This window comes from Periplaneta americana, chromosome 6, assembly GCF_040183065.1.
Source record: "Periplaneta americana isolate PAMFEO1 chromosome 6, P.americana_PAMFEO1_priV1, whole genome shotgun sequence".
NCBI lineage: Eukaryota > Metazoa > Arthropoda > Insecta > Blattodea > Blattidae > Periplaneta > Periplaneta americana.
In genome coordinates this window covers 101,593,737-101,612,633 of record NC_091122.1, presented here as the reverse complement: position 1 = coordinate 101,612,633, position 18,897 = coordinate 101,593,737, and the positions used below count along the sequence as shown (strand labels likewise).

General features: G+C 37.5%; 1 protein-coding gene across 1 annotated transcript in view; it reads right to left on the bottom strand.

Annotated features, from left to right (window-relative positions):
- The window catches only part of LOC138701566 (uncharacterized), a 52,906-nt gene extending 36,692 nt beyond the window's left edge, over positions 1 to 16,214 (bottom strand). Inside the window, exon 1 of the mRNA XM_069828586.1 lies at positions 15,915 to 16,214. Coding sequence (XP_069684687.1) covers positions 15,915 to 15,954 — 40 coding nt within the window. The 5' untranslated portion in view covers positions 15,955 to 16,214. The remainder of the gene's footprint in view (positions 1 to 15,914) is intronic.
- Between the last annotated feature and the right edge of the window lie 2,683 nt (positions 16,215 to 18,897).

The window sequence follows — 18,897 nt, the reverse complement described above, 5'->3', positions numbered from 1 at the left end:
TGGTCTTGGAACAGATTTGATTCTTGAATATTATATACTATACTTTGTTGTATATTTACGTCTAGTAACCTATTAATGCTAATACTAATAATAATGTAAAGGAATAAAAGAATAGAACATAGCAATACATTTCTCATTATTATTGAAACTATTTAGAATAACCTTCCAACATTAAGGTAAAGTACGGTGAGTAAAGAAGTCATTCAGTACATAGGATCGTGATTTTACTACATGTGGTGATATCTGGTAACAGTTGGCAACACTGACAAGGCGGAAATATTTGCTGTTTGGGAACTGAACTTACGTGATCCTCACTAGAAAAGCTCCGCGCTTATGGAGAGAGCTTAAAAAAGCTAGCGCTCTGAAATACTAGTAGGTATCGCATCCCTGGTCTAGAAGCATAGTGGGCCAAGCGCCGTTTACTAAAACCGTAGAAAACAAGGATTAAAAGGAAGTTATTACTATAATTCAATGGAAACATATAGCAAGTAATATAAAGTATACACATTAAAACTACATGATATGTCAATCTTCATTAAATTATGGTATTCACTTAACTTTAACCCTTGCTTTCTCCATTTTTAATAAATGGCGCTTGGCCCACTATGGCTCTGAACCCTTCATTTATTCTGCGTTTAATTTCTTCTCGAATGTCATTTATATTTGTTACTGTTGCTCCAAGATATTTGAAATTTTCCACTTTTTCAAAGGATAAAAATCCAATTTTTATATTTCCATTTCGTACTATGTTCTGATCATATACTTTGTTTTTTCGGGATTTACTTCCAAACCCATCTCTTTACTTGCTTCAAGTAAAATTACCTGTGTTTTCTCTAATAGTTTGTGCATTTTCTCCTAACATATTAACGTCATCCGCGTAGACAAGCAGCTGATATAACCAGTTCAATTCTAAATCCTTTCTGTTATCCTGCACTTTCCTATGACATATTCTAGAGCAAAGTTAAAAAATAAAGGTGATAGTGCATCTTCTTGCTTCATCCCACAGTGAATTGGTAAAGCATCAAAAAGAATCTGGCCTATACGGATTCTGGTGTACGTTTCACTGAGGCACATTTTAATTAATCGAACTAGTTTCTTGGGAATACCAAATTCAATAAGGATATTATATAAAACTTCTCTCTTAATGGAATCATATGCCTTTTTTAAATTGTCTATGAAAATTAATCCACAAGCTGATTTAGTATTCTGATTAGAGACCTCGGAAGCTCCTCTCGTGATATTATTCATGACTGTTGATGAATCTTTCTGGAAAAATAATGGCTTTGTAAAATAATCGTGCTTCTAATCGCGATTTTATAACTCACCTTCTGTCTCGCCGAAATTGAATTTGCCTTTGTAAATAAAATTGTTTTCAAAGACAGAGGCTAAAGAGAGAAAGAGTCCAAATATTATCTTCTCAGCTTGGCTTGCTTTGTGGAGGGCCTGACCCAGAAAGGATCCATGCACTTGGGCTTACATTGACCCATCGTGCACATTTTTTTACCTATGTCATTGTATAGTCCACCGCTGTGGAGTAACGGTTAGCACGTTTGACCGTGAAATGAGCGGGTCCGGGTTCAAATTCTGATTGAGGTAAGTTATCTAGTTAATTTTTTTTTTTCCGGAGGTTTCCCTCAACCAATTGAAGCAGAATTTCTGGGTAACTTTCGGCCTTGGACCTCGGACTTATTTCGCCATCATTAATTCACATATCATCCATACCGTAGTCTAGGTTAAGCCTCAAGCTGATGTGCAAGATTCGGGTCTCTCCTTCTCTCCTCAGAAAGAAAAAAATCTGATTGTCAAGTCTGATAGGTGGCTTTCGTGAATCTGATGCTGGAAGGTGGGCTATCCTGCCTTGCAGTGCCATCTTAAAGCATTGGTACGGTGGGCAGTTGTTCGGGGGCCCCATTCTTCTATGCACAGACCAAAATTTGACACTAATTTTTCAGTCTACCACCTCAACACTCAAATCTCCTGCAAACTCGGTGGAACAATAAAAATTACGACTTGTAGAGGAAAGTTGGCTTGTCTGACATTCTGAAGGACATTGACTGCAAGCCAATTATAAAGCCATTCTTTGTAAAGAAATTTCCCCAAATTTTTGTGTTGAACACTTGATCAATAATAAATAGTTCATGGTAATTTCATAATGTGCGCATATGTTACCTCAGTTGGTACGATTGACGAACCAAGTACCATTTTTATGTTGAAATTCTTGTTTTTCACATTCAAGGCTCATATTGTATTGTCCAAACCTTTGTATTGATTAATCTTTGCTGTACGTAATGTTTTACTTAATGTCAAGACACTGATTTCAATGGAGTTACCTATAAACATAAGTATATTTTATAGATAATTTACATTTTTAATCCGTCAGTGGTTGTGTAGGCAGGGCCCAGTGCACTCACTGCTTTGCTCGGGGCCTATAATGAGCTGTTAATGCTGCTGCCTCGGCCCTGACATCCAGACTAGTGCCTAGTAAGATCGAGGGCCCAAAGCCTCATGCCGTTCCTATACAAAGACGTTGTAGTGTTCCTATATCAACATCGCAAATCCATACTACTCTCAAGACTTCACTCAGACTAGTTTTTTCCATCACAAATTTTAATCACGATCATGGCAGGGATCGCAGGGATCTAATCTGCTCTACCTGAGTGAAAGACCAGCACACTAGCGCCGAGTCACAGGCGCAGCACTTTTCAGCCTGCAGTTTACTGATATTGTTGTTGTGACAATTTTTATATCTGAATTATGACTTCTACGCCGATCATCAAATCTGTGGACAAATCAGAGTTGCAGCCTCTGGCTATCTGTAAATGTAAGACGTAATCTCTTTCTTTCTCCAGTAATTTCTCTCTTTCTTTCTCCAGTAGTTTCGTAAAATTTGTTTGTACGATAATGAGCAGCAGCGATATGGGTATGCTATTCATTGGCGTGCATGAAAATAAATAATAAGTTATCTGCAGATAAGACTGACTTCCGTCCGCCGTTTCCTTCACGAGGTTTGCAAAGAACTCAGTTCCGTCAAAGTCAAAGAAAGAATGAAATGTAGCATGCAGAAGGATGATGATGATGATGATGATGATTATTATTATTATTATTAAACTAAATATAGAATACTACTACTACTGCTACTACTACTACCGGCGTAGCTCGGTATTGCCTGCCGATCCAGAGTTGCGTTCAGGCGCGGGTTCGATTCCCGCTTGCGCTGATTACCTGGTTGGGATTTTTCCGAGATTTTCTCCAACTGTAAGGCAAATGAAAGGGAATCTATGGCGAATCCTTGGCCTCATCTTGCCAAATATCATTTCGCTATCACCGCTAAGTAACCTCATTTTGATACAGCATCGTTAAATAACCAAGTAAAAAAAACTACTACTACTACTACTACTACTACTACTTCTACTACTATTAATATTGGGAAGAACTTCGGTAAAGCTATGTAATTTTCGGAAATGATAGAAAAACTAGTTCTCAAATAGAAATAAAGTCCGTCTACCCGAAAGAGATGGCTCAATGATAACCAGGCTTCGGTCCTGGACACAGAAACGCATGAAGTTCAGAACGCACGGGCGATAGTGTTATGTTGGTCGAGTGGACTGGGAGATGGAGCGCGCCGTTACTTCGTGTCTCAACATGTAAACAGTCCGTCACAGTACGGCACAAAATATATTTCACCCTGTACAGATGCAGTATATACAGTACATTCCTAGTGTAGACAATAAATGTCTACCATTAAAGTATTAACGTGAGCTGTAACCTTCAATCAGGTGTCCCTACGCCGAAGTCTGTTACATGTAAAGCAGCCAAGCAGCAATACACACAACGATAATGCACATTACGGACCCACCTGTGCTGTTGCAGTCACCCCACACGGACCATGACGTCATTTATTCTCCGTGCACTCTAAACCTTAAACTGGTTACTCTGTGTGCCTAGGCCGAAGCCTGGTGATAACGAACTAGACTCTCATTCTGAAGGTCCCGGGTTTGATCCCTGGTGCCGACCATTCTGGTCGAGGTTTCTCCCCGGTTTTCCTCGACTGAATATAGGCCTAACTAATTTTCAGTTAAGTAAAAGACGAATGCCAGATTGAATGTCAATTACCACAGAATAATAGGCAATGCAACAGCAACAAACATTTCCAACGGTAAACTACAGACCTTCGCGATATGACCTAGGAGTTAAAGTGAATACAGATAAAAAAAAAGTCCGTTTTTTCTGAATACTGTGCAAAAAGAGCGATATTAACCAACTCTCGCATTTACAGAGTCTGTGAGTCGAGACCAAGAGTCGCAAAACCAGGATCAACCTATATCACGAGAAAAATAGAACAACCAGCCATTTAGAACATGGAGTAGGGCTAGGAAGGCACTATTAATAATATTCTTCTCCTTCTTCTTCTTCTTCTTCTTCTTCTTATGATCTCATTATTTTTTCCTCGTATCACAAATTAGATATGAGACATGTTCAATTCTCGGAAGCTGCTCTTATCTTAGTAGATATCCCGGTTTTTTGCGTACTTGCTCTACGACAACGGTTCCCAACCTTTCGAATGTCACGGATCATTTAAGGCTCATTCTTCATTTTCGCGGACCCGCTCATGATGTCATTCTCATTAAATATTTCGCACCGAGCGGGCTAGCGGCGTGGCAGAGGGCTGGCCTCGCATTCGGGAGGTCCGGGGTTCGATCCCAGGGGCCGGCACAGGTTTTCCATGGTTTCCTCAGTTATTTCCTGGCAAATGCCGGGATTGTACCTCTTGAAAGTCCGGCCATGGACGGCGATCCTTCCCTTAATGCTTTCATATGTGTGTGAGTGAATCATGTGTAATGTCTTAAATGTTTGTGTTGTATCGGAGGTGGCCCTGGCATTGAGCTGATCCCTCATCCGGGGAGGCCCTCCATGTCCTTGTGTGGTCAAAAAAGTATGTATGTGATCCATCGATTAATTCCTCTCTCGACAGGTCGCGGCCCTATAAGGCCCGGGTGGCGTGGGTCGTGTAAATGCACCTAAAAGGGAGAGGTTAAACTTAGAGAAAGAAGAATACGGAATATTTCGCTAATGCGATGAATTAAGTTTCCTTAAAAAATTAATACTTATTTACTGACTTTTAAGGAACCCGGAGGTTCATTGCCGCCCTCACATAAGCCCGCCATTGGTCCCTATCCTGAGCAAGATTAATCCAGTCTCTATCATCATATCCCACTTCCCTCAAATCCATTTTAATATTATCTTCCCATCTACGTCTCGGCCTTCCCAAAGGTTTTTTTTCCCTCCGGCTTCCCAACTAACACTCTATATGCATTTCTGGATTCGCCCATACGTGCTACATGCCCTGCCAATCTCAAACGTCTGGATTTAATGTTCCTAATTATGCCAGGTGAAGAATACAAAGCGTGAAGTTCTGCGTTGTGTAACTTTCTCCGTTCTCCTATAACTTCTTCCCTCTTAGCCCCTAATATTTTCCTAAGAACCTTATTCTCAAACACCCTTAATCTCTGTTCCTCTCACAAAGTGAGAGTCCAAGTTTTACAGCCATACAGAACAACCGGTAATATAACTGTTTTATGAATTCTAACTTTCAGATTTTTTGACAGCAGACTAGATGACAAAAGCTTCTCAACTGAATAATAACAGGCATTTACCATATTTATTCTGCGTTTAATTTCCTCCCGAGTGTCATTTATATTTGTTACTGTTGCTCCAAGATATTTGAATTTTTCCACCTATTCGAAGGATAAATCTCCAATTTTTATAGTTCCATTTCGTACAATATTCTAGTCATGAGACAATCATATACTTAGTCTTTTCGGGATTTACTTCCAACCCTATCGTTTTACTTGCTTCAAGTAGAATTTCCGCGTTTTCTCTAATCGTTTGTGGATTTTCTCCTAACATATTCAGTCATCCGCATAGACAAGAAGCTGATAATAAATTAATAACGACATAAAATTTTGGTTTTAGTTTTGAATACTAAACTGAAAATACATAAATACAAAGATATTTAACGTTATAGTATGTCTTTGCTGTGAAAAATGAAACCAGTCTTTATGCTTATTGTTTTATGAGGTTGTCAATGGGATGGTTGATGTTGCCTTGCCAGTGTCAGTTTTGCGACCTCTGGCTCAATTTTGTTGTAGATGCTTTAAGACGTAAGTCTGACTCCACATTAAGTTTATTTCTATATTTCTCCTTCAAGAAAATCAAAGCAAAAAATGTACACTCACATAAGTACGTTGATGCAAACGGTATCAATTCGGAAAATATCGAGATCCATGAGTCGTGCATACATCCAAGATTGCAAAAGGATCGTTGTAGCACAGTCTAGTATATACAGTCACGAAGCTCAATACGTAGTAAATATGCATCCATAGATAGTTGCCAACCACTAGGATCGGTAATATCGCCTCATTACAGACAATGCGAAATAGTACCGGCACAGTCTATTGTTCCTAGCAGCCTCAAAACTCAAGCTTCGTGACTGTATACACTAGACTGTGGTTAGGCTATAGGAAACGCCATTTAAGCAAGAATCAGAAGATAATTCAAACAGATCCTCTTCTTTTTTGGCGGGCGACCTTTTTTTGTCACCAAGAAGGGATTTTTTAAATCAAATATTTTTTTTCTTTGCAGGAAGCCCTGATTACATAATCAGAGCAGGAAGTAATCCTTAATTTTATTGTTAGTGAATCAAGATCAGTGGCGGTGCGTCCTATGCGTTCAATGGTTCAGAAAGCCCCCAGGAAAACAAGGAAAACAATTTAATTGTTTAAATAAATTTATTTATAATTTACACTATCATTATTTGTTTCTTGCTAATTTTTAATAAGTTTGCTTACGGATCTGATGTATTTTTGTCGTATGAAAACCTATGAATCGCAGAGATCGAATACTTGCTTACGAGGTTCAATTTCTCCTCTGAACCTCGCCGAGCCAGCTTCATGACTTGCGTGTGGGGCGAAAGGTAAGGGGAGAATGCTGCATGGGAAACATGTGCATGCGCTGGTAAATAGACCTGCGTACTACGCTGAGCGCAGCTGTCCAGTGACATAATAATGAGACAGCCGACATGCTATTTCGGAAACGTAATAAGTTATAGTCATCTGTGAGTGTGACCAGTGTTAGTTTTCAAAGAAAATGAATAGTGTTCAATGTCTTTTACAAACAAATTTTTCAGTTTTAATCTTGGAAGATAAGTGTAAAATGAAGAAGCTTGGAAGGTCGTTACCTCAACTCGATTTAAAGCAAGCCCAAACAAGCCGAGATAAGACATTTTGCAGGACTTTTAATGTAAAAATAGGCCTATGTGAAATAAATAGCTGGATTTGCGGTTGTGAGTCTACAAATAAATTATTTTGTTTCCTGTACCTGCTATTTGCTAGGGGTAGAGATACGAGCAGGACATGCACTGGTGTGTCTGATTTAAGCCATTTGACACAGAAAATTAAGAAACATGAGGAATCTAGTGCTTATAAGAATGCTTGCCTAGATTTATCAGTCCTTCGAAGAACAGAAATTAGACAACAGCTTAGCTCAGCTTTCAGGCAGAATAATGAAAGATAGAATGATTTTTTTTTTTATTTTAGTGGGTTATTTTACGACGCTTTATCAACAGCTTAGGTTATTTAGAAGGTGATAATGCCGGTGAAATGAGTCCGGGGTCCAACACCGAAAGTTACCCAGCATTTGCTCATATTGGGTCAAGGGAAAACCCCGGAAAAAACCTCAACCAGGTAACTTGCCCCGACCGGGAATCGAACCCGGGCCACCTGATTTCGCGGCCAGACGCGCTAACCGTTACTCCACAGGTGTGGACAAGATAGAATGATAACATAAGAAAAAATGCTATGTTTTTTTTCAAAAATAATTCATCATCAGGCTCATTTTAAGGTAATTATCTACTTTAAAGAACTGTAACTTACTATTTTTTAATTTTTCAGAAACTATGTAATATCATAAAAGTAGTGAACCTCTTGTCATTTTAGGCACGAACCGCCACTGATCAAGATTTTATTTATATACTATAAATCCGACGAGAAACTTCATCATTTGTTACTAGAATCTCACTAAGAACGGGAAATGAATGGAATACTCGATTGAGAACCCACCGAGATCCAGGGGCGTATTTTGCGGACTACCGGGGCTACCGGCGGTAGCCCAAGGAAATTACAAAAGAAAAAATTTATAATATAACATAATGTAATAATTTTGTATTACCGTATTAGTTTTACCACAGTAATTAAAATTAAAGTAATTGTTAGATTTATATGCGCTCTCTGCTCTCGAAAGAAACAAGTTGTCAAGGCGGCATCATTGGAGAAACCGCTGCTACGAAGGGTTGCCTGTGACCGTTCCGCTCACGTCGCACACTCCCCGTCCCCCCCCCGCTCCCTCCTGTTTCCATCGTGCACTGTAGGTGGGTGAGTTGCCGCTCTCGTGATCGGTTTCTTGGAAGGCGCGAAGCAACAATATGCTTAGTACGCTAGCTCATTAATGTGATTGTGTTCTTGCAGTGCAGTATTTTAAATTTGTGATTTGTTCGAGTGTCTAAGAGTTATATTAATTGTGAATTATTAAGTTTTTAATTTCCCAATTAAGTGAAATTGTGAAAAATATGGCAGAGGTTTGTGTTGAAAATGACTGTGTAATAGAAGGTTTATTAAAAGTGCCTTTTAACCGTCGTACATACAACGAGAAAGTTGAAATTGTGAAAATGGAAAGATCAACTCCTGAGTTAAATTTGTCCATTGACGTAAAAGAAAAACAGCGTGAGTACACACGCCATTTCACTTCAACATCATATGGTAAGTGGAATTGGTTGTGTGGTACTTCTAAACTGTCTAAACTATTTTGCTGGCCATGTTTGTTATTTAGCCGCGAAACTAATGTGTGGTCAAAAGAGGGGTTTTCTAATATGAACTCCCTTCGAACGGCAGTCCTAAAACACGACAAATCAAAAGCTCATATTTATAGTAGCATGAACTTTGCAAACTTTGGGAAGACAAGAATTGATTTACAGCTAGATAAGCAAAAAGTTCTACATATCAACCAACACAATGCTCTTGTGAAAAAAAATCGGGAGATTTTACTGCGTCTTATTAACGCAGTCTGCTTTCTAGGAAAACAAGAATTGGCTTTTCGGAGTCATAACGAGAGTGTGGAATCAGACAATAGAGGAAATTATATTGAATATTTAAGTTCCTTAAGTGAATATGACCATTTACTGGCCAATCATCTTGAGAGTTCAACAGTATTTCGTGGTACTTCTCCCGCAATTCATAATGACTTAATATTTGCTATAAGTGGGGTTATGATAAAGAACATAAAATCTGAAATAGAAGAAGCACCTTTAGCGGCCATTGTTGTTGATGAAACAAGTGACTGCTCTAATCAGAGTCAATTGTCCACTGTTTTAAGATACGTCGATAGTACTGCCAATGTTCAAGAACGGTTTATAGGATTCACAAATGTCAGTTCGGGCAAAACTGCTGCTGCTTGGTTTCAGCATGTGGAAGGTGTTATAGCAGAATACAATGTCGGCAATAAGTTAATTGCACAGACATACGATGGTGCTTCAGTTATGGCGGGAAATATTAATGACTTAAAAACAAAAGTTCAAGGAAAGTATCCTCAAGCACTATTTGTCCATTGTTACAGCCATGTTCTCAATTTAGTTTTGCAACAAACTACTTCATCCATTCCAGAATGCCGCATTTTTTTTCAAAACACTGTCGGGTTTAGCTGCATTTTTCTCATCATCTCCTAAAAGATCAGAAAACTCAAGGAATTTATGAACAAGAAACTCCCAAAAGTAGCACCAACTAGATTGAATTTTACATCTCGGCTTGTAAATACATTAAAGGAATACAGAGAAAAACGGACTGCTTTCTTTAAAAATATCATTTGTAATGACTCTGAAAAAAACTGGGATGATGCTGTAATTGTGCAGGCTCAAGGATATTAGAATTTTTTCACACAGTTTCAGAATATATTTCTTCTTGAAGTCTATGCTAGAGTGTTCGCACATACAGATGTGCTCTACAATATTCTTCAGACAAAAAGTCTAGACATAGCATACTACTTGCAATACTTGCAAGAGGTATCAAAGTTAAAAAAATACTATATCCGAGTTCAGACGTAGTGGGTTTCCATCCATATGGAGTAATATGGAAAATGAAAATTCTTCAGCCAATACAATGGAACCACCATTAAAGCGAAGAAAAGGAGATGATGAATTGAAATACAGGCAGCTGTACTACAGCATACTAGATCGTATGCACATGGAAATTACTGACAGATTTTCTGATTATGGAAAGCTTCAGTTCACACATCTTCTAGATTCTCACAATTTTTCTGCTTATGGAGAAAACTTCCCGAATGAGGCACTAAACAAATTATTTCAGTCCTATAACAGTCACTTTGATCAAGTACGTTTGAAAAATGAATTAAGTGTAATATATTCAGCAGAAGTCTTTGATTTTCCGAACAAACCTATCCATGAAATATTATCTGCCATATATGAAAACTAGCTGAACCAAGTTATTCCTGAAGTCCTTAAATTGGCAACATTAATTGTGACAAGGGTTTTTAAAATATATTTTATGTAATAATAGGGTCAGTGGTAGCCCAGACCCTTAAACCAGTATACGCCACTGCCGTGATCACAAGTTTAATATATTGATTTATCATTGTTTCAAACTTAATCTGAATGGAGAACACTGTTAAACAGGGTTGTCAGATTCTCTCGTCAGAAATCCAGGACAGGTGATGATACTAGACTATATACCTTAACGTGACTACACATTTGAACAGATACACATACAGAATTTGAACCTGGGCCCGCTAGTTTCACGGTAAGGCATGCTAACTACTACTCCACATCGGTGAACTTTATGTTATGTTATGATTGTGACATGTTTGTGGTATGTTTACATCATGTTTGTGTTATGTTATGTTTATGTAATTTTATATTTCACAATATGAAAACGCTACACAGTTGCATATGTCCTGAAATTCAATTTTAACTAGGTACAGTGGAAGCTCTTAAGTTCGACAGAAATCAAGTTCGACATTCTATAGTTCGACTGCTTACGTAGGAGATTTAGACACGCCCCTATACGGGCACTAAGAAATGGGTTTGCCATTTGAATGGGAATTGGTTCTGTGTGTTGTAGTGTTACTTTTGTTAAAGGAAAACAGAATATTTTATTGATTAGGACATCCATATTGATCACTGATTTTAAATTAATGAACTCTTCTTTTTCTATTTGAGAATTGTGCCGTTTGTGAGACGGAACTGTCGAAACTCACTATGGTACTAGAAGCGCATACAAAAGTCTCGGGGCGGGCAGGAAATGCAAGTACAGTAGGCCTACTGTATTCGTTGATGGATAACCAATAAGAATTTGTATTCATTTCACCTGCCACACTCACTACCCTTATTGGACTGAACTTTCAATTCTGTTTTGTCGAGGAGAGTCCACTGTACTTAATTTCATATACGTAGGTAGGTCTAATTACATTTCGTTGTGTTGGTGTTAAAGAAATCTGAAGATACAGGTCTATTTTATAGTGATAAGGATGAATGTATGTTTTGAGATTTTTGGGTCCTTGAAGGTGTATTCTAGATGTGACGTCATTTACCTCGCAGCCAGGAAGGATGTGTCAGTAACTGACGGTTTTCTTTGATACAAAAAGTTACAATGACTCAAGCAAGTTTCCTTGTTGTATATTGCGTTAGCACTCACCACTTTCCAACTCATACAGGTTCAGGGACTTCTTATCTAGTGACAATAAACAGCTTGTGTTTTCTTAGTAAAGAGATACGTCACCAGGCATAAAACAAATATACGGTTTGAAATACTGTAGAATTAAGATAGTTTCTGGGTTTCCTTGATGCAAATGTATGCTTCCTTTTTATCTCACTGCATGAAGTATGGATCTTTTGATGAATTAGAATACAAACTAGTTAATAATCTCTGTATCTATTACAAGCAAACGTTTCTTGTTAAAGATTGTTTTTGAAGTTAAATTCATGAGATAAATCAATTTGTATTACCAAGTAGAGGCGAAATGTAATTTCACTGACTGCTATCTAGTGTAGTAGGCCTATTATCTTCTCTCATTTAAATTTCTGAAAATGCAATTTAGTTCTTATGTTGTCTTTTATACTTTTGGATTGTCTTAAAATTGTGTACATACATACATACATACATACATACATACATACATACATACATACATACATACATACATACATACATACATACATACATACATACATACATACATACATACATACATACATACATACATACATACATACATACATACATACATACATACATACATACATACATACATACATGAGTGTCAAAGGTAACACGTTGAATTGAATGGAATTTCGAGAGGGGCCAGGACTGCGATCTTTCAAGATATATTGCGCTAACCTCAAGCTGCGTGCATTACCAAACCCACACCGGTTGACTACATTAAGGTTTGCTGCGTACTCAGGTTTCGAGCAGACAACCCCATTCGTCCCTAGACCAGCCCCCTCCGTGCTCGCCAGCCGGTATTCGGGGAATGTTATGGAATGATGACGGAATGTTGACGAAATAATGTAGATGCCTGATATGAGGAAACGGGAGAACCCGAGAAAACCTCAAATTAAGAACTTGTCTGCCACAAATGTCACTAAGCTTATGAATTTTTAATGAAAAATTACAGGCCTGATCGGGACTTGAATTTGGACCGCCTGCGTGACAGGCTAAAACTCTGACCACTCAACCATCGCAGGGAAAGGTAACACGTACTTTTTTATTATAAATTTAACGCGTTTCGCAACAGTTCAGACTTCAGTTGCTTTATCATGTTATGAATGTTATTAATTATTATTGTTTACACGGTACTTTACTGTAGTTTACTACTCAAAAGCCACACCTAAATCAAATCACTTAATATGCATCAAAATAGGAAGATGAACTTTCGTGACCTGAATTACATACGAAAGGCATTTGACAATTCACTTTTCCTTCACATTAACGGTTCCCAACTTGAGGTTCGCAAGTAATTCAAAATGGGTCCACGGAACCAAGAAGTGTTTCCAAACGGCATTTTAATTAAGCGTTTATATTTTCGATAATTCTTTTCAACTTGTTGGAATAATTTTTTCTCGTGATCTTGAAATAAGAGTTTAACAGAAATACGATCGTCTGAAGGCCTACCCTTTATCTTTTCAATAGCATTTCTTGCCTACCTATGTGACTTTTTAGCTTTTTGAATTTTATAAGTTCCAGTCTACAGAACCCAACTTTTACAGTATTCATCGTTAAGAATAATATTGAAGCAGCGATAAAGAAACTAAACTTATGGTCTCATCAAGATGAGAATCAAGAATTCGATTCATTTCCCACTCTCAGTAACTTTCTATGAACAAATGATCTCTCATCCGATATCTCTAGAAATATAGAACGTTTCGATTCATTGACGTTCAAATTAATCGTATATCCTCCTGAGTCCGGAGAGTATAGTATATTATGATTACGATATAAGATATATGTGCAGAGACCCGAAGTATAGGCCTACTATAATATACCTGCATTTTGTGCCCTAACTGTAACCTGCAGAATTTTTCAACATTTTTCCTCATGTCAGTGACATTTTTTGAAGTGTAGAATTATATTGAACTTTAAAAATTAAACAACAAATGTCTCAAGACTCGGAAGGATATTATTCTTTCTGAAATGAAATAAATTATTAGATAAAAAACCCTTCTTGGTGACAGGAAATGCTTGCCCGCCAAAAGAAAACAGAAACTGTTTGAATTATCTTCTGATTCCAGCTTAAAAATCGTGCTTCCTAAAACGACTTTGTTACAATAATTTTGGTTGCATGCATGGCTATGACTGTGTCCCTATGTTTCCCTAATAGCATTACAACACTTAATTCTTTTTGCATCAACATGCTTGTGTGAGTGTACATTCTCTGCTTATCTTCTTGCAGAACAAATATTATAGTAAACCTAGAGTTGAACCAGATTTGCGACTTAAAGCATTTACAATTGAACCAGACTTCGCAAAACTGACAGCTGCAGAACAATATCAACCATCCCATTAGGCCTAACAACCTTAACTGATTTCATTTTTCACAGCAAAGACGTGATATAATGTAAAATAATTTTGTATATTTTGTATTTCCATATTACAGTCAACAACTGCACCTAAATTTAATATAGCTATCAAATTATTAATGATGTTTAATTCACTACATTATGAAAATATTTTACAAGTAGAATATGTTTACAGGCCTAAATTATGAGAAACATTTTAGAGTGTCGTCTAAAATAAAATATGAGTATCAAGGGATCCATTACACTCAAAAGATTGGGAGCCTCTGTTTTACTTTACGTAACTTATACGTTTTAGATGAACATATTAGGTGTAATAGGCCTAATAAATTAATTTTAAAAAATTCATAGAATAGTTGTGTGTTGTAATCAGTTCTCTATAGCCGAAGGGGATGAAAGAAAGAAAATTCGCTACGAAAAATAAAAATAATTCTACATATAATTCATTTCTCTTACGAAAGAGTTTTTCTGTCGCTATTAATTTTATTGTCTCGCCAGTTTATTCTAAAATCTACATAATAATAATAATAATAATAATAATAATAATAATAATAATAATAATAATAATAATAATAATAATAATAATAACGAATAAAATCGTTGCTTCTGTCTTCAACCAGATTGATCTTGTATGTTATTGATTTCAAATAATGATTCATTATTAATTTTATTAAAATTATTTTATCTTATGTGTGCAATTTCCAAATAAATTGATTCGTTGATATTGATATGAACAAAATCCGTCCAACAGTTTAGGAAATATAGCTGACAGACGACGTGTCTAAAAAAAAACTTTCTCACTGTCAGGGCCGGTGATTAGGTGTGTTTTGCGAAAATCTCGAAAGTTTTCTGTCGTTCATCAAAATTTTCCAACCAAGCCGCATAGATAATGGCATTCGAAGCAAAAGAAATAATATTGTTTCCTTTATAAATCTTGATATAGGCCTCATTACAGCATAGAATTTTAATACTGCATGTGTACTCTCATTGCAATTATTAAGCTCTTATTAGTTATTTGTAATATTTTGTGCTTTCTTGATGAAGACGGAGGAGTAGACGGAGAGCCTATACCGCTGCAGCCTATGACTTATATTAAAAATATTGAAAATAAGAGGAGTAATGCAGGATGCGTTCTGCTTCTTCTCTAATTGAAAAAACAAAATCTCCGAAAGAACCAATGACTTTGTTTCTAAGAAAGATCCCAATAAAGATGATCACATTTAGGTTTTTCTAAAGACAAAGTAACTAAGAAAATTTGATCGCCAAGCCTCCCTAAGGACGATACGTGGGCACGTCCCTAGTCCAAGACAATGAATTTCGAAACGCTAATTTTATGGCCTATTCATGTTTCTCGCCGCAATGTTATAATAAATTCTCTCGTGTGATTCAGAAGTATGATTAAATTTAAATAAAGTATTTATTTGCGCTCTAAATTTTATTTTGAATATTTATTGTGTAATAGGCCCACTGTAATAAACATTTTAATGTTTGTATCTGATAATTATTTTCATGTAACAACATTGATAAACGTGATTTCGACAACAGATATAAAGTTGAAGAAATTGTATTGCATTTCGATTAAAAATTCGGCAATTATAGAAGTTAACAATTTTGGCTGGATTTTTTTCATAAAAAGTCTTTTCTAGTTTTCAAAATATGTGATTCTATAAAATGAGTTGATGTTTTAGAATAGACTTCACCAATTAATCTTATGTTTTGCTTAATGCTATAGTTAGATTAAACATATGAAATTATTAGACTCAACACTGGAATTACTTACCATGAAGAAACTCCAGAGGTACACAAATTTCGGAATCCATGCGTATTTAGAAATTACGGTTCTGTGTGAAATATTCTTGTATAGTCACAAACACTAACGGTTACATGTCTTGATAATTTCTTCCAAAATTACCACTACATGCACAGACAGTATCAGAAAACCCGAGGAGAATCCAAGATGATGGCGACTTCAAACGGTTTGTTTCCTGCCTTGCTCCACTGCAATTGGCGCAAACCCGATTCTAATGACGTGATAAGAGAAGGAAGCTGTGGGAAGCCTCGGCAGCACAGCTGAGCAGAAAGTCCCCGTGCGAGTAGGTCTACTGCGGATTCCGGATTTCAGCACGACGATTACTCCGAATGTAGCTGATTAGAAGTTACTACAGCAGTGGCGGCTCGTGGGTACTGAATTAAGGGGGGCTGCATACAAAAATAAACCAAGCAGCTTATTTTATTTAAAGATTAATTCCATGCGTCTTGTCTTGTAGGTTACAAACTTTAGAATGATCTTCTTATTAAAATCCGATATGTCGTTTAACATAATCTTTACAATGGAAAACATAGCTAATGCGGTCACTTCTCTCATCGTATTTCTAAGATAGGATTTTACTCTCTTCAAACACGAAAAGCAACGTTCTGGTTCGGAAGCTGTCATTGGTATGGTGATAGCTATGCGTAGTAGTTTCACAACTTCTGAAAATGAGGCCTGCAAGTTCTCGGATAGAAGATACTGCAAGAGCTTGACTGCGTCACTGATATTTCTGAATTCTTGTCTCTGATACAACACAGTGAGTTCCGTTTTTAGTTTGTCTTTATCGAACATTGGAAAAAGCTTCACACATACATTTAGGTCATTTTCAGGAAATGATCTTTTGTAACATTCAAATTTTTCTTGACAGAGAAAAGAAGATAATATCAGATGATCTATGAACTGGAATCGGGTGTTAGCTTGGCTGCCGCAAACCTTGTCTGAATCCCTTCGACCTTACGACGCTTTTTAGGGTTTTCATTTTCACAGATCTCGCTGCTCAACTGTGCACTGTTCCGTGCTTGACTCATTTATTGTGATATTGTTAGATGTTTCAGATTCCATTATGGTTTGAAAACATTCTAGCAATGACTCCTTCTCATGAACAACATTTACTGTTCTTATTTTAAAACTCCATCTTGTTGCCCCAGCTGATGGAATTGTCTTTGAAACACATTAATCTAATACAGACTGAGTGGAGATCGAGAGAAGAAAGCAGGGATACTGGATAAATCACCAAAAAATATGCGAGCCTTTGTATTTTGTTTAGCGGCTCTTTCCATTATGAGATTCAACTGATGGGCACTTAATTTCACATTTCTCCTGAATTGTTAAGGTACTGAACTGAATAGACTGTAAATATTGTACAGAATTAAACATTGTTGCACTTGTTATACTCACAACATTAAAGAAAATGTATTTAAAACTGCGCGCTACTGACAAACTGCTGCAAATTTTGCAGCGCCTGGAAACTCTGGATTCTTGGCAAGGGGCAGCAAGGGGAGGGGTAAAACTAAAGCGCAAAGCATCCGAGACGAGACTGGCAGCTCCAGGGGAGGAAGTGGCTTCATCCTCTAGTCCTTGTCTCTCGTTTCGCTCTGGCAGCACCAGGGGAGGAAGTGACTTCACTAACGATTGCGTGCATATCAGTGAGAGCGAAATTTTATAAAACAATTCGAGCAGCTAACTAGGGACTGTATAATAAATGTATTTCACAACATAAAACGAGACAAGAGCCACAAATGTCTGGGGGTGCTGCAGCTCCGCAGCCCACCTTCGAAAGCCGCCCCTGGTAAGCAGTAAATCTATTTCGATTCTTTGACAGAAGTTATAATCTCGACATTTCTCACGTTTCGAAATAAACATGTGAAATTCTGCATACATTTTTATTAGCCTACGAGGGTCGTTTGAAACGTTCATAGCCTGACTTAGAAATTACACTAGTAGCCTATTATTCTAAAACAACTTTAATTCTCAACATAATTCCCCCTCAGATTCACACACTTGGTTCACCGGTGCTGCAATGCTGCTATACCCTTCTCGTACACAGATTCCTCAAGATCTGTAAAAAAAAAAAAGCCTTCTGCTGATGCGATAACCTCTTCATTTGATGAAAATTTTTTCCCAGCCAAGTGAATTTTGAGCTTTGAGAAAAGAAAAAAGTCTGAGGGTGCAAATCTGGTGAGTAGGGAGTGGCGCGGCAACAACCGAACTGTAGTTTGTGTAGTTTAGTAACCACGATTGCGGATATATGAGCAGATGCATTTTCGTGACGAAAAAAACACTTTCTTCTTGGCCATACCCCGTTTCTTCTCGTGAATTTTCCCTTTCAGTTGCTGTAGGAGATTTGAATAATATTCTCCGGTTATTGTTCTCCCCTTTGCTAGATAGTGAATCATGATTATCCCCTTAGAATCCTAGAACGCGGACGCCATGACTTTCCCAGACGATTGAACAGCTTGCTTTCTTTGGAGGGAGGAGAATCACTGTGTGTTTCGACTGCTGTTTTGTCCCTGGTATGTAGTAATGGATCTACAGTAGGTTTCATCAGTGGACGCAAATCGCCTAAAAAATCTGGGGTATTTTTCTCGAATCAAGCCACACAATTCCTCGAAATTTTACATCGGACGTATGTCTACTTTTGTCCCAGCGTTAACAAACGCGAAATCCACCTTCCGGAGACCTGGACATTCCCAAGACATTCATTCACTAAGATGACTCACCCGTTCAGTTGAGATGCGCATAATCTCGCTAATTTCCCGCACTTTCAGTCGATGGTCATTCACCACCGTATCGTGGATTTTTTTCTACGATTTCTTCACTTGTTGCTGTTATTGGACGTCCACTGCGGAGGGTCGTCTTTCACATCTCGACCATGCTTAAATAGTGCCGCCCATTTTTTCACAGTCGAAAACGCTGGGGCGGATTCCCTCAGTGTAGCAACCGTGTTTGTTTT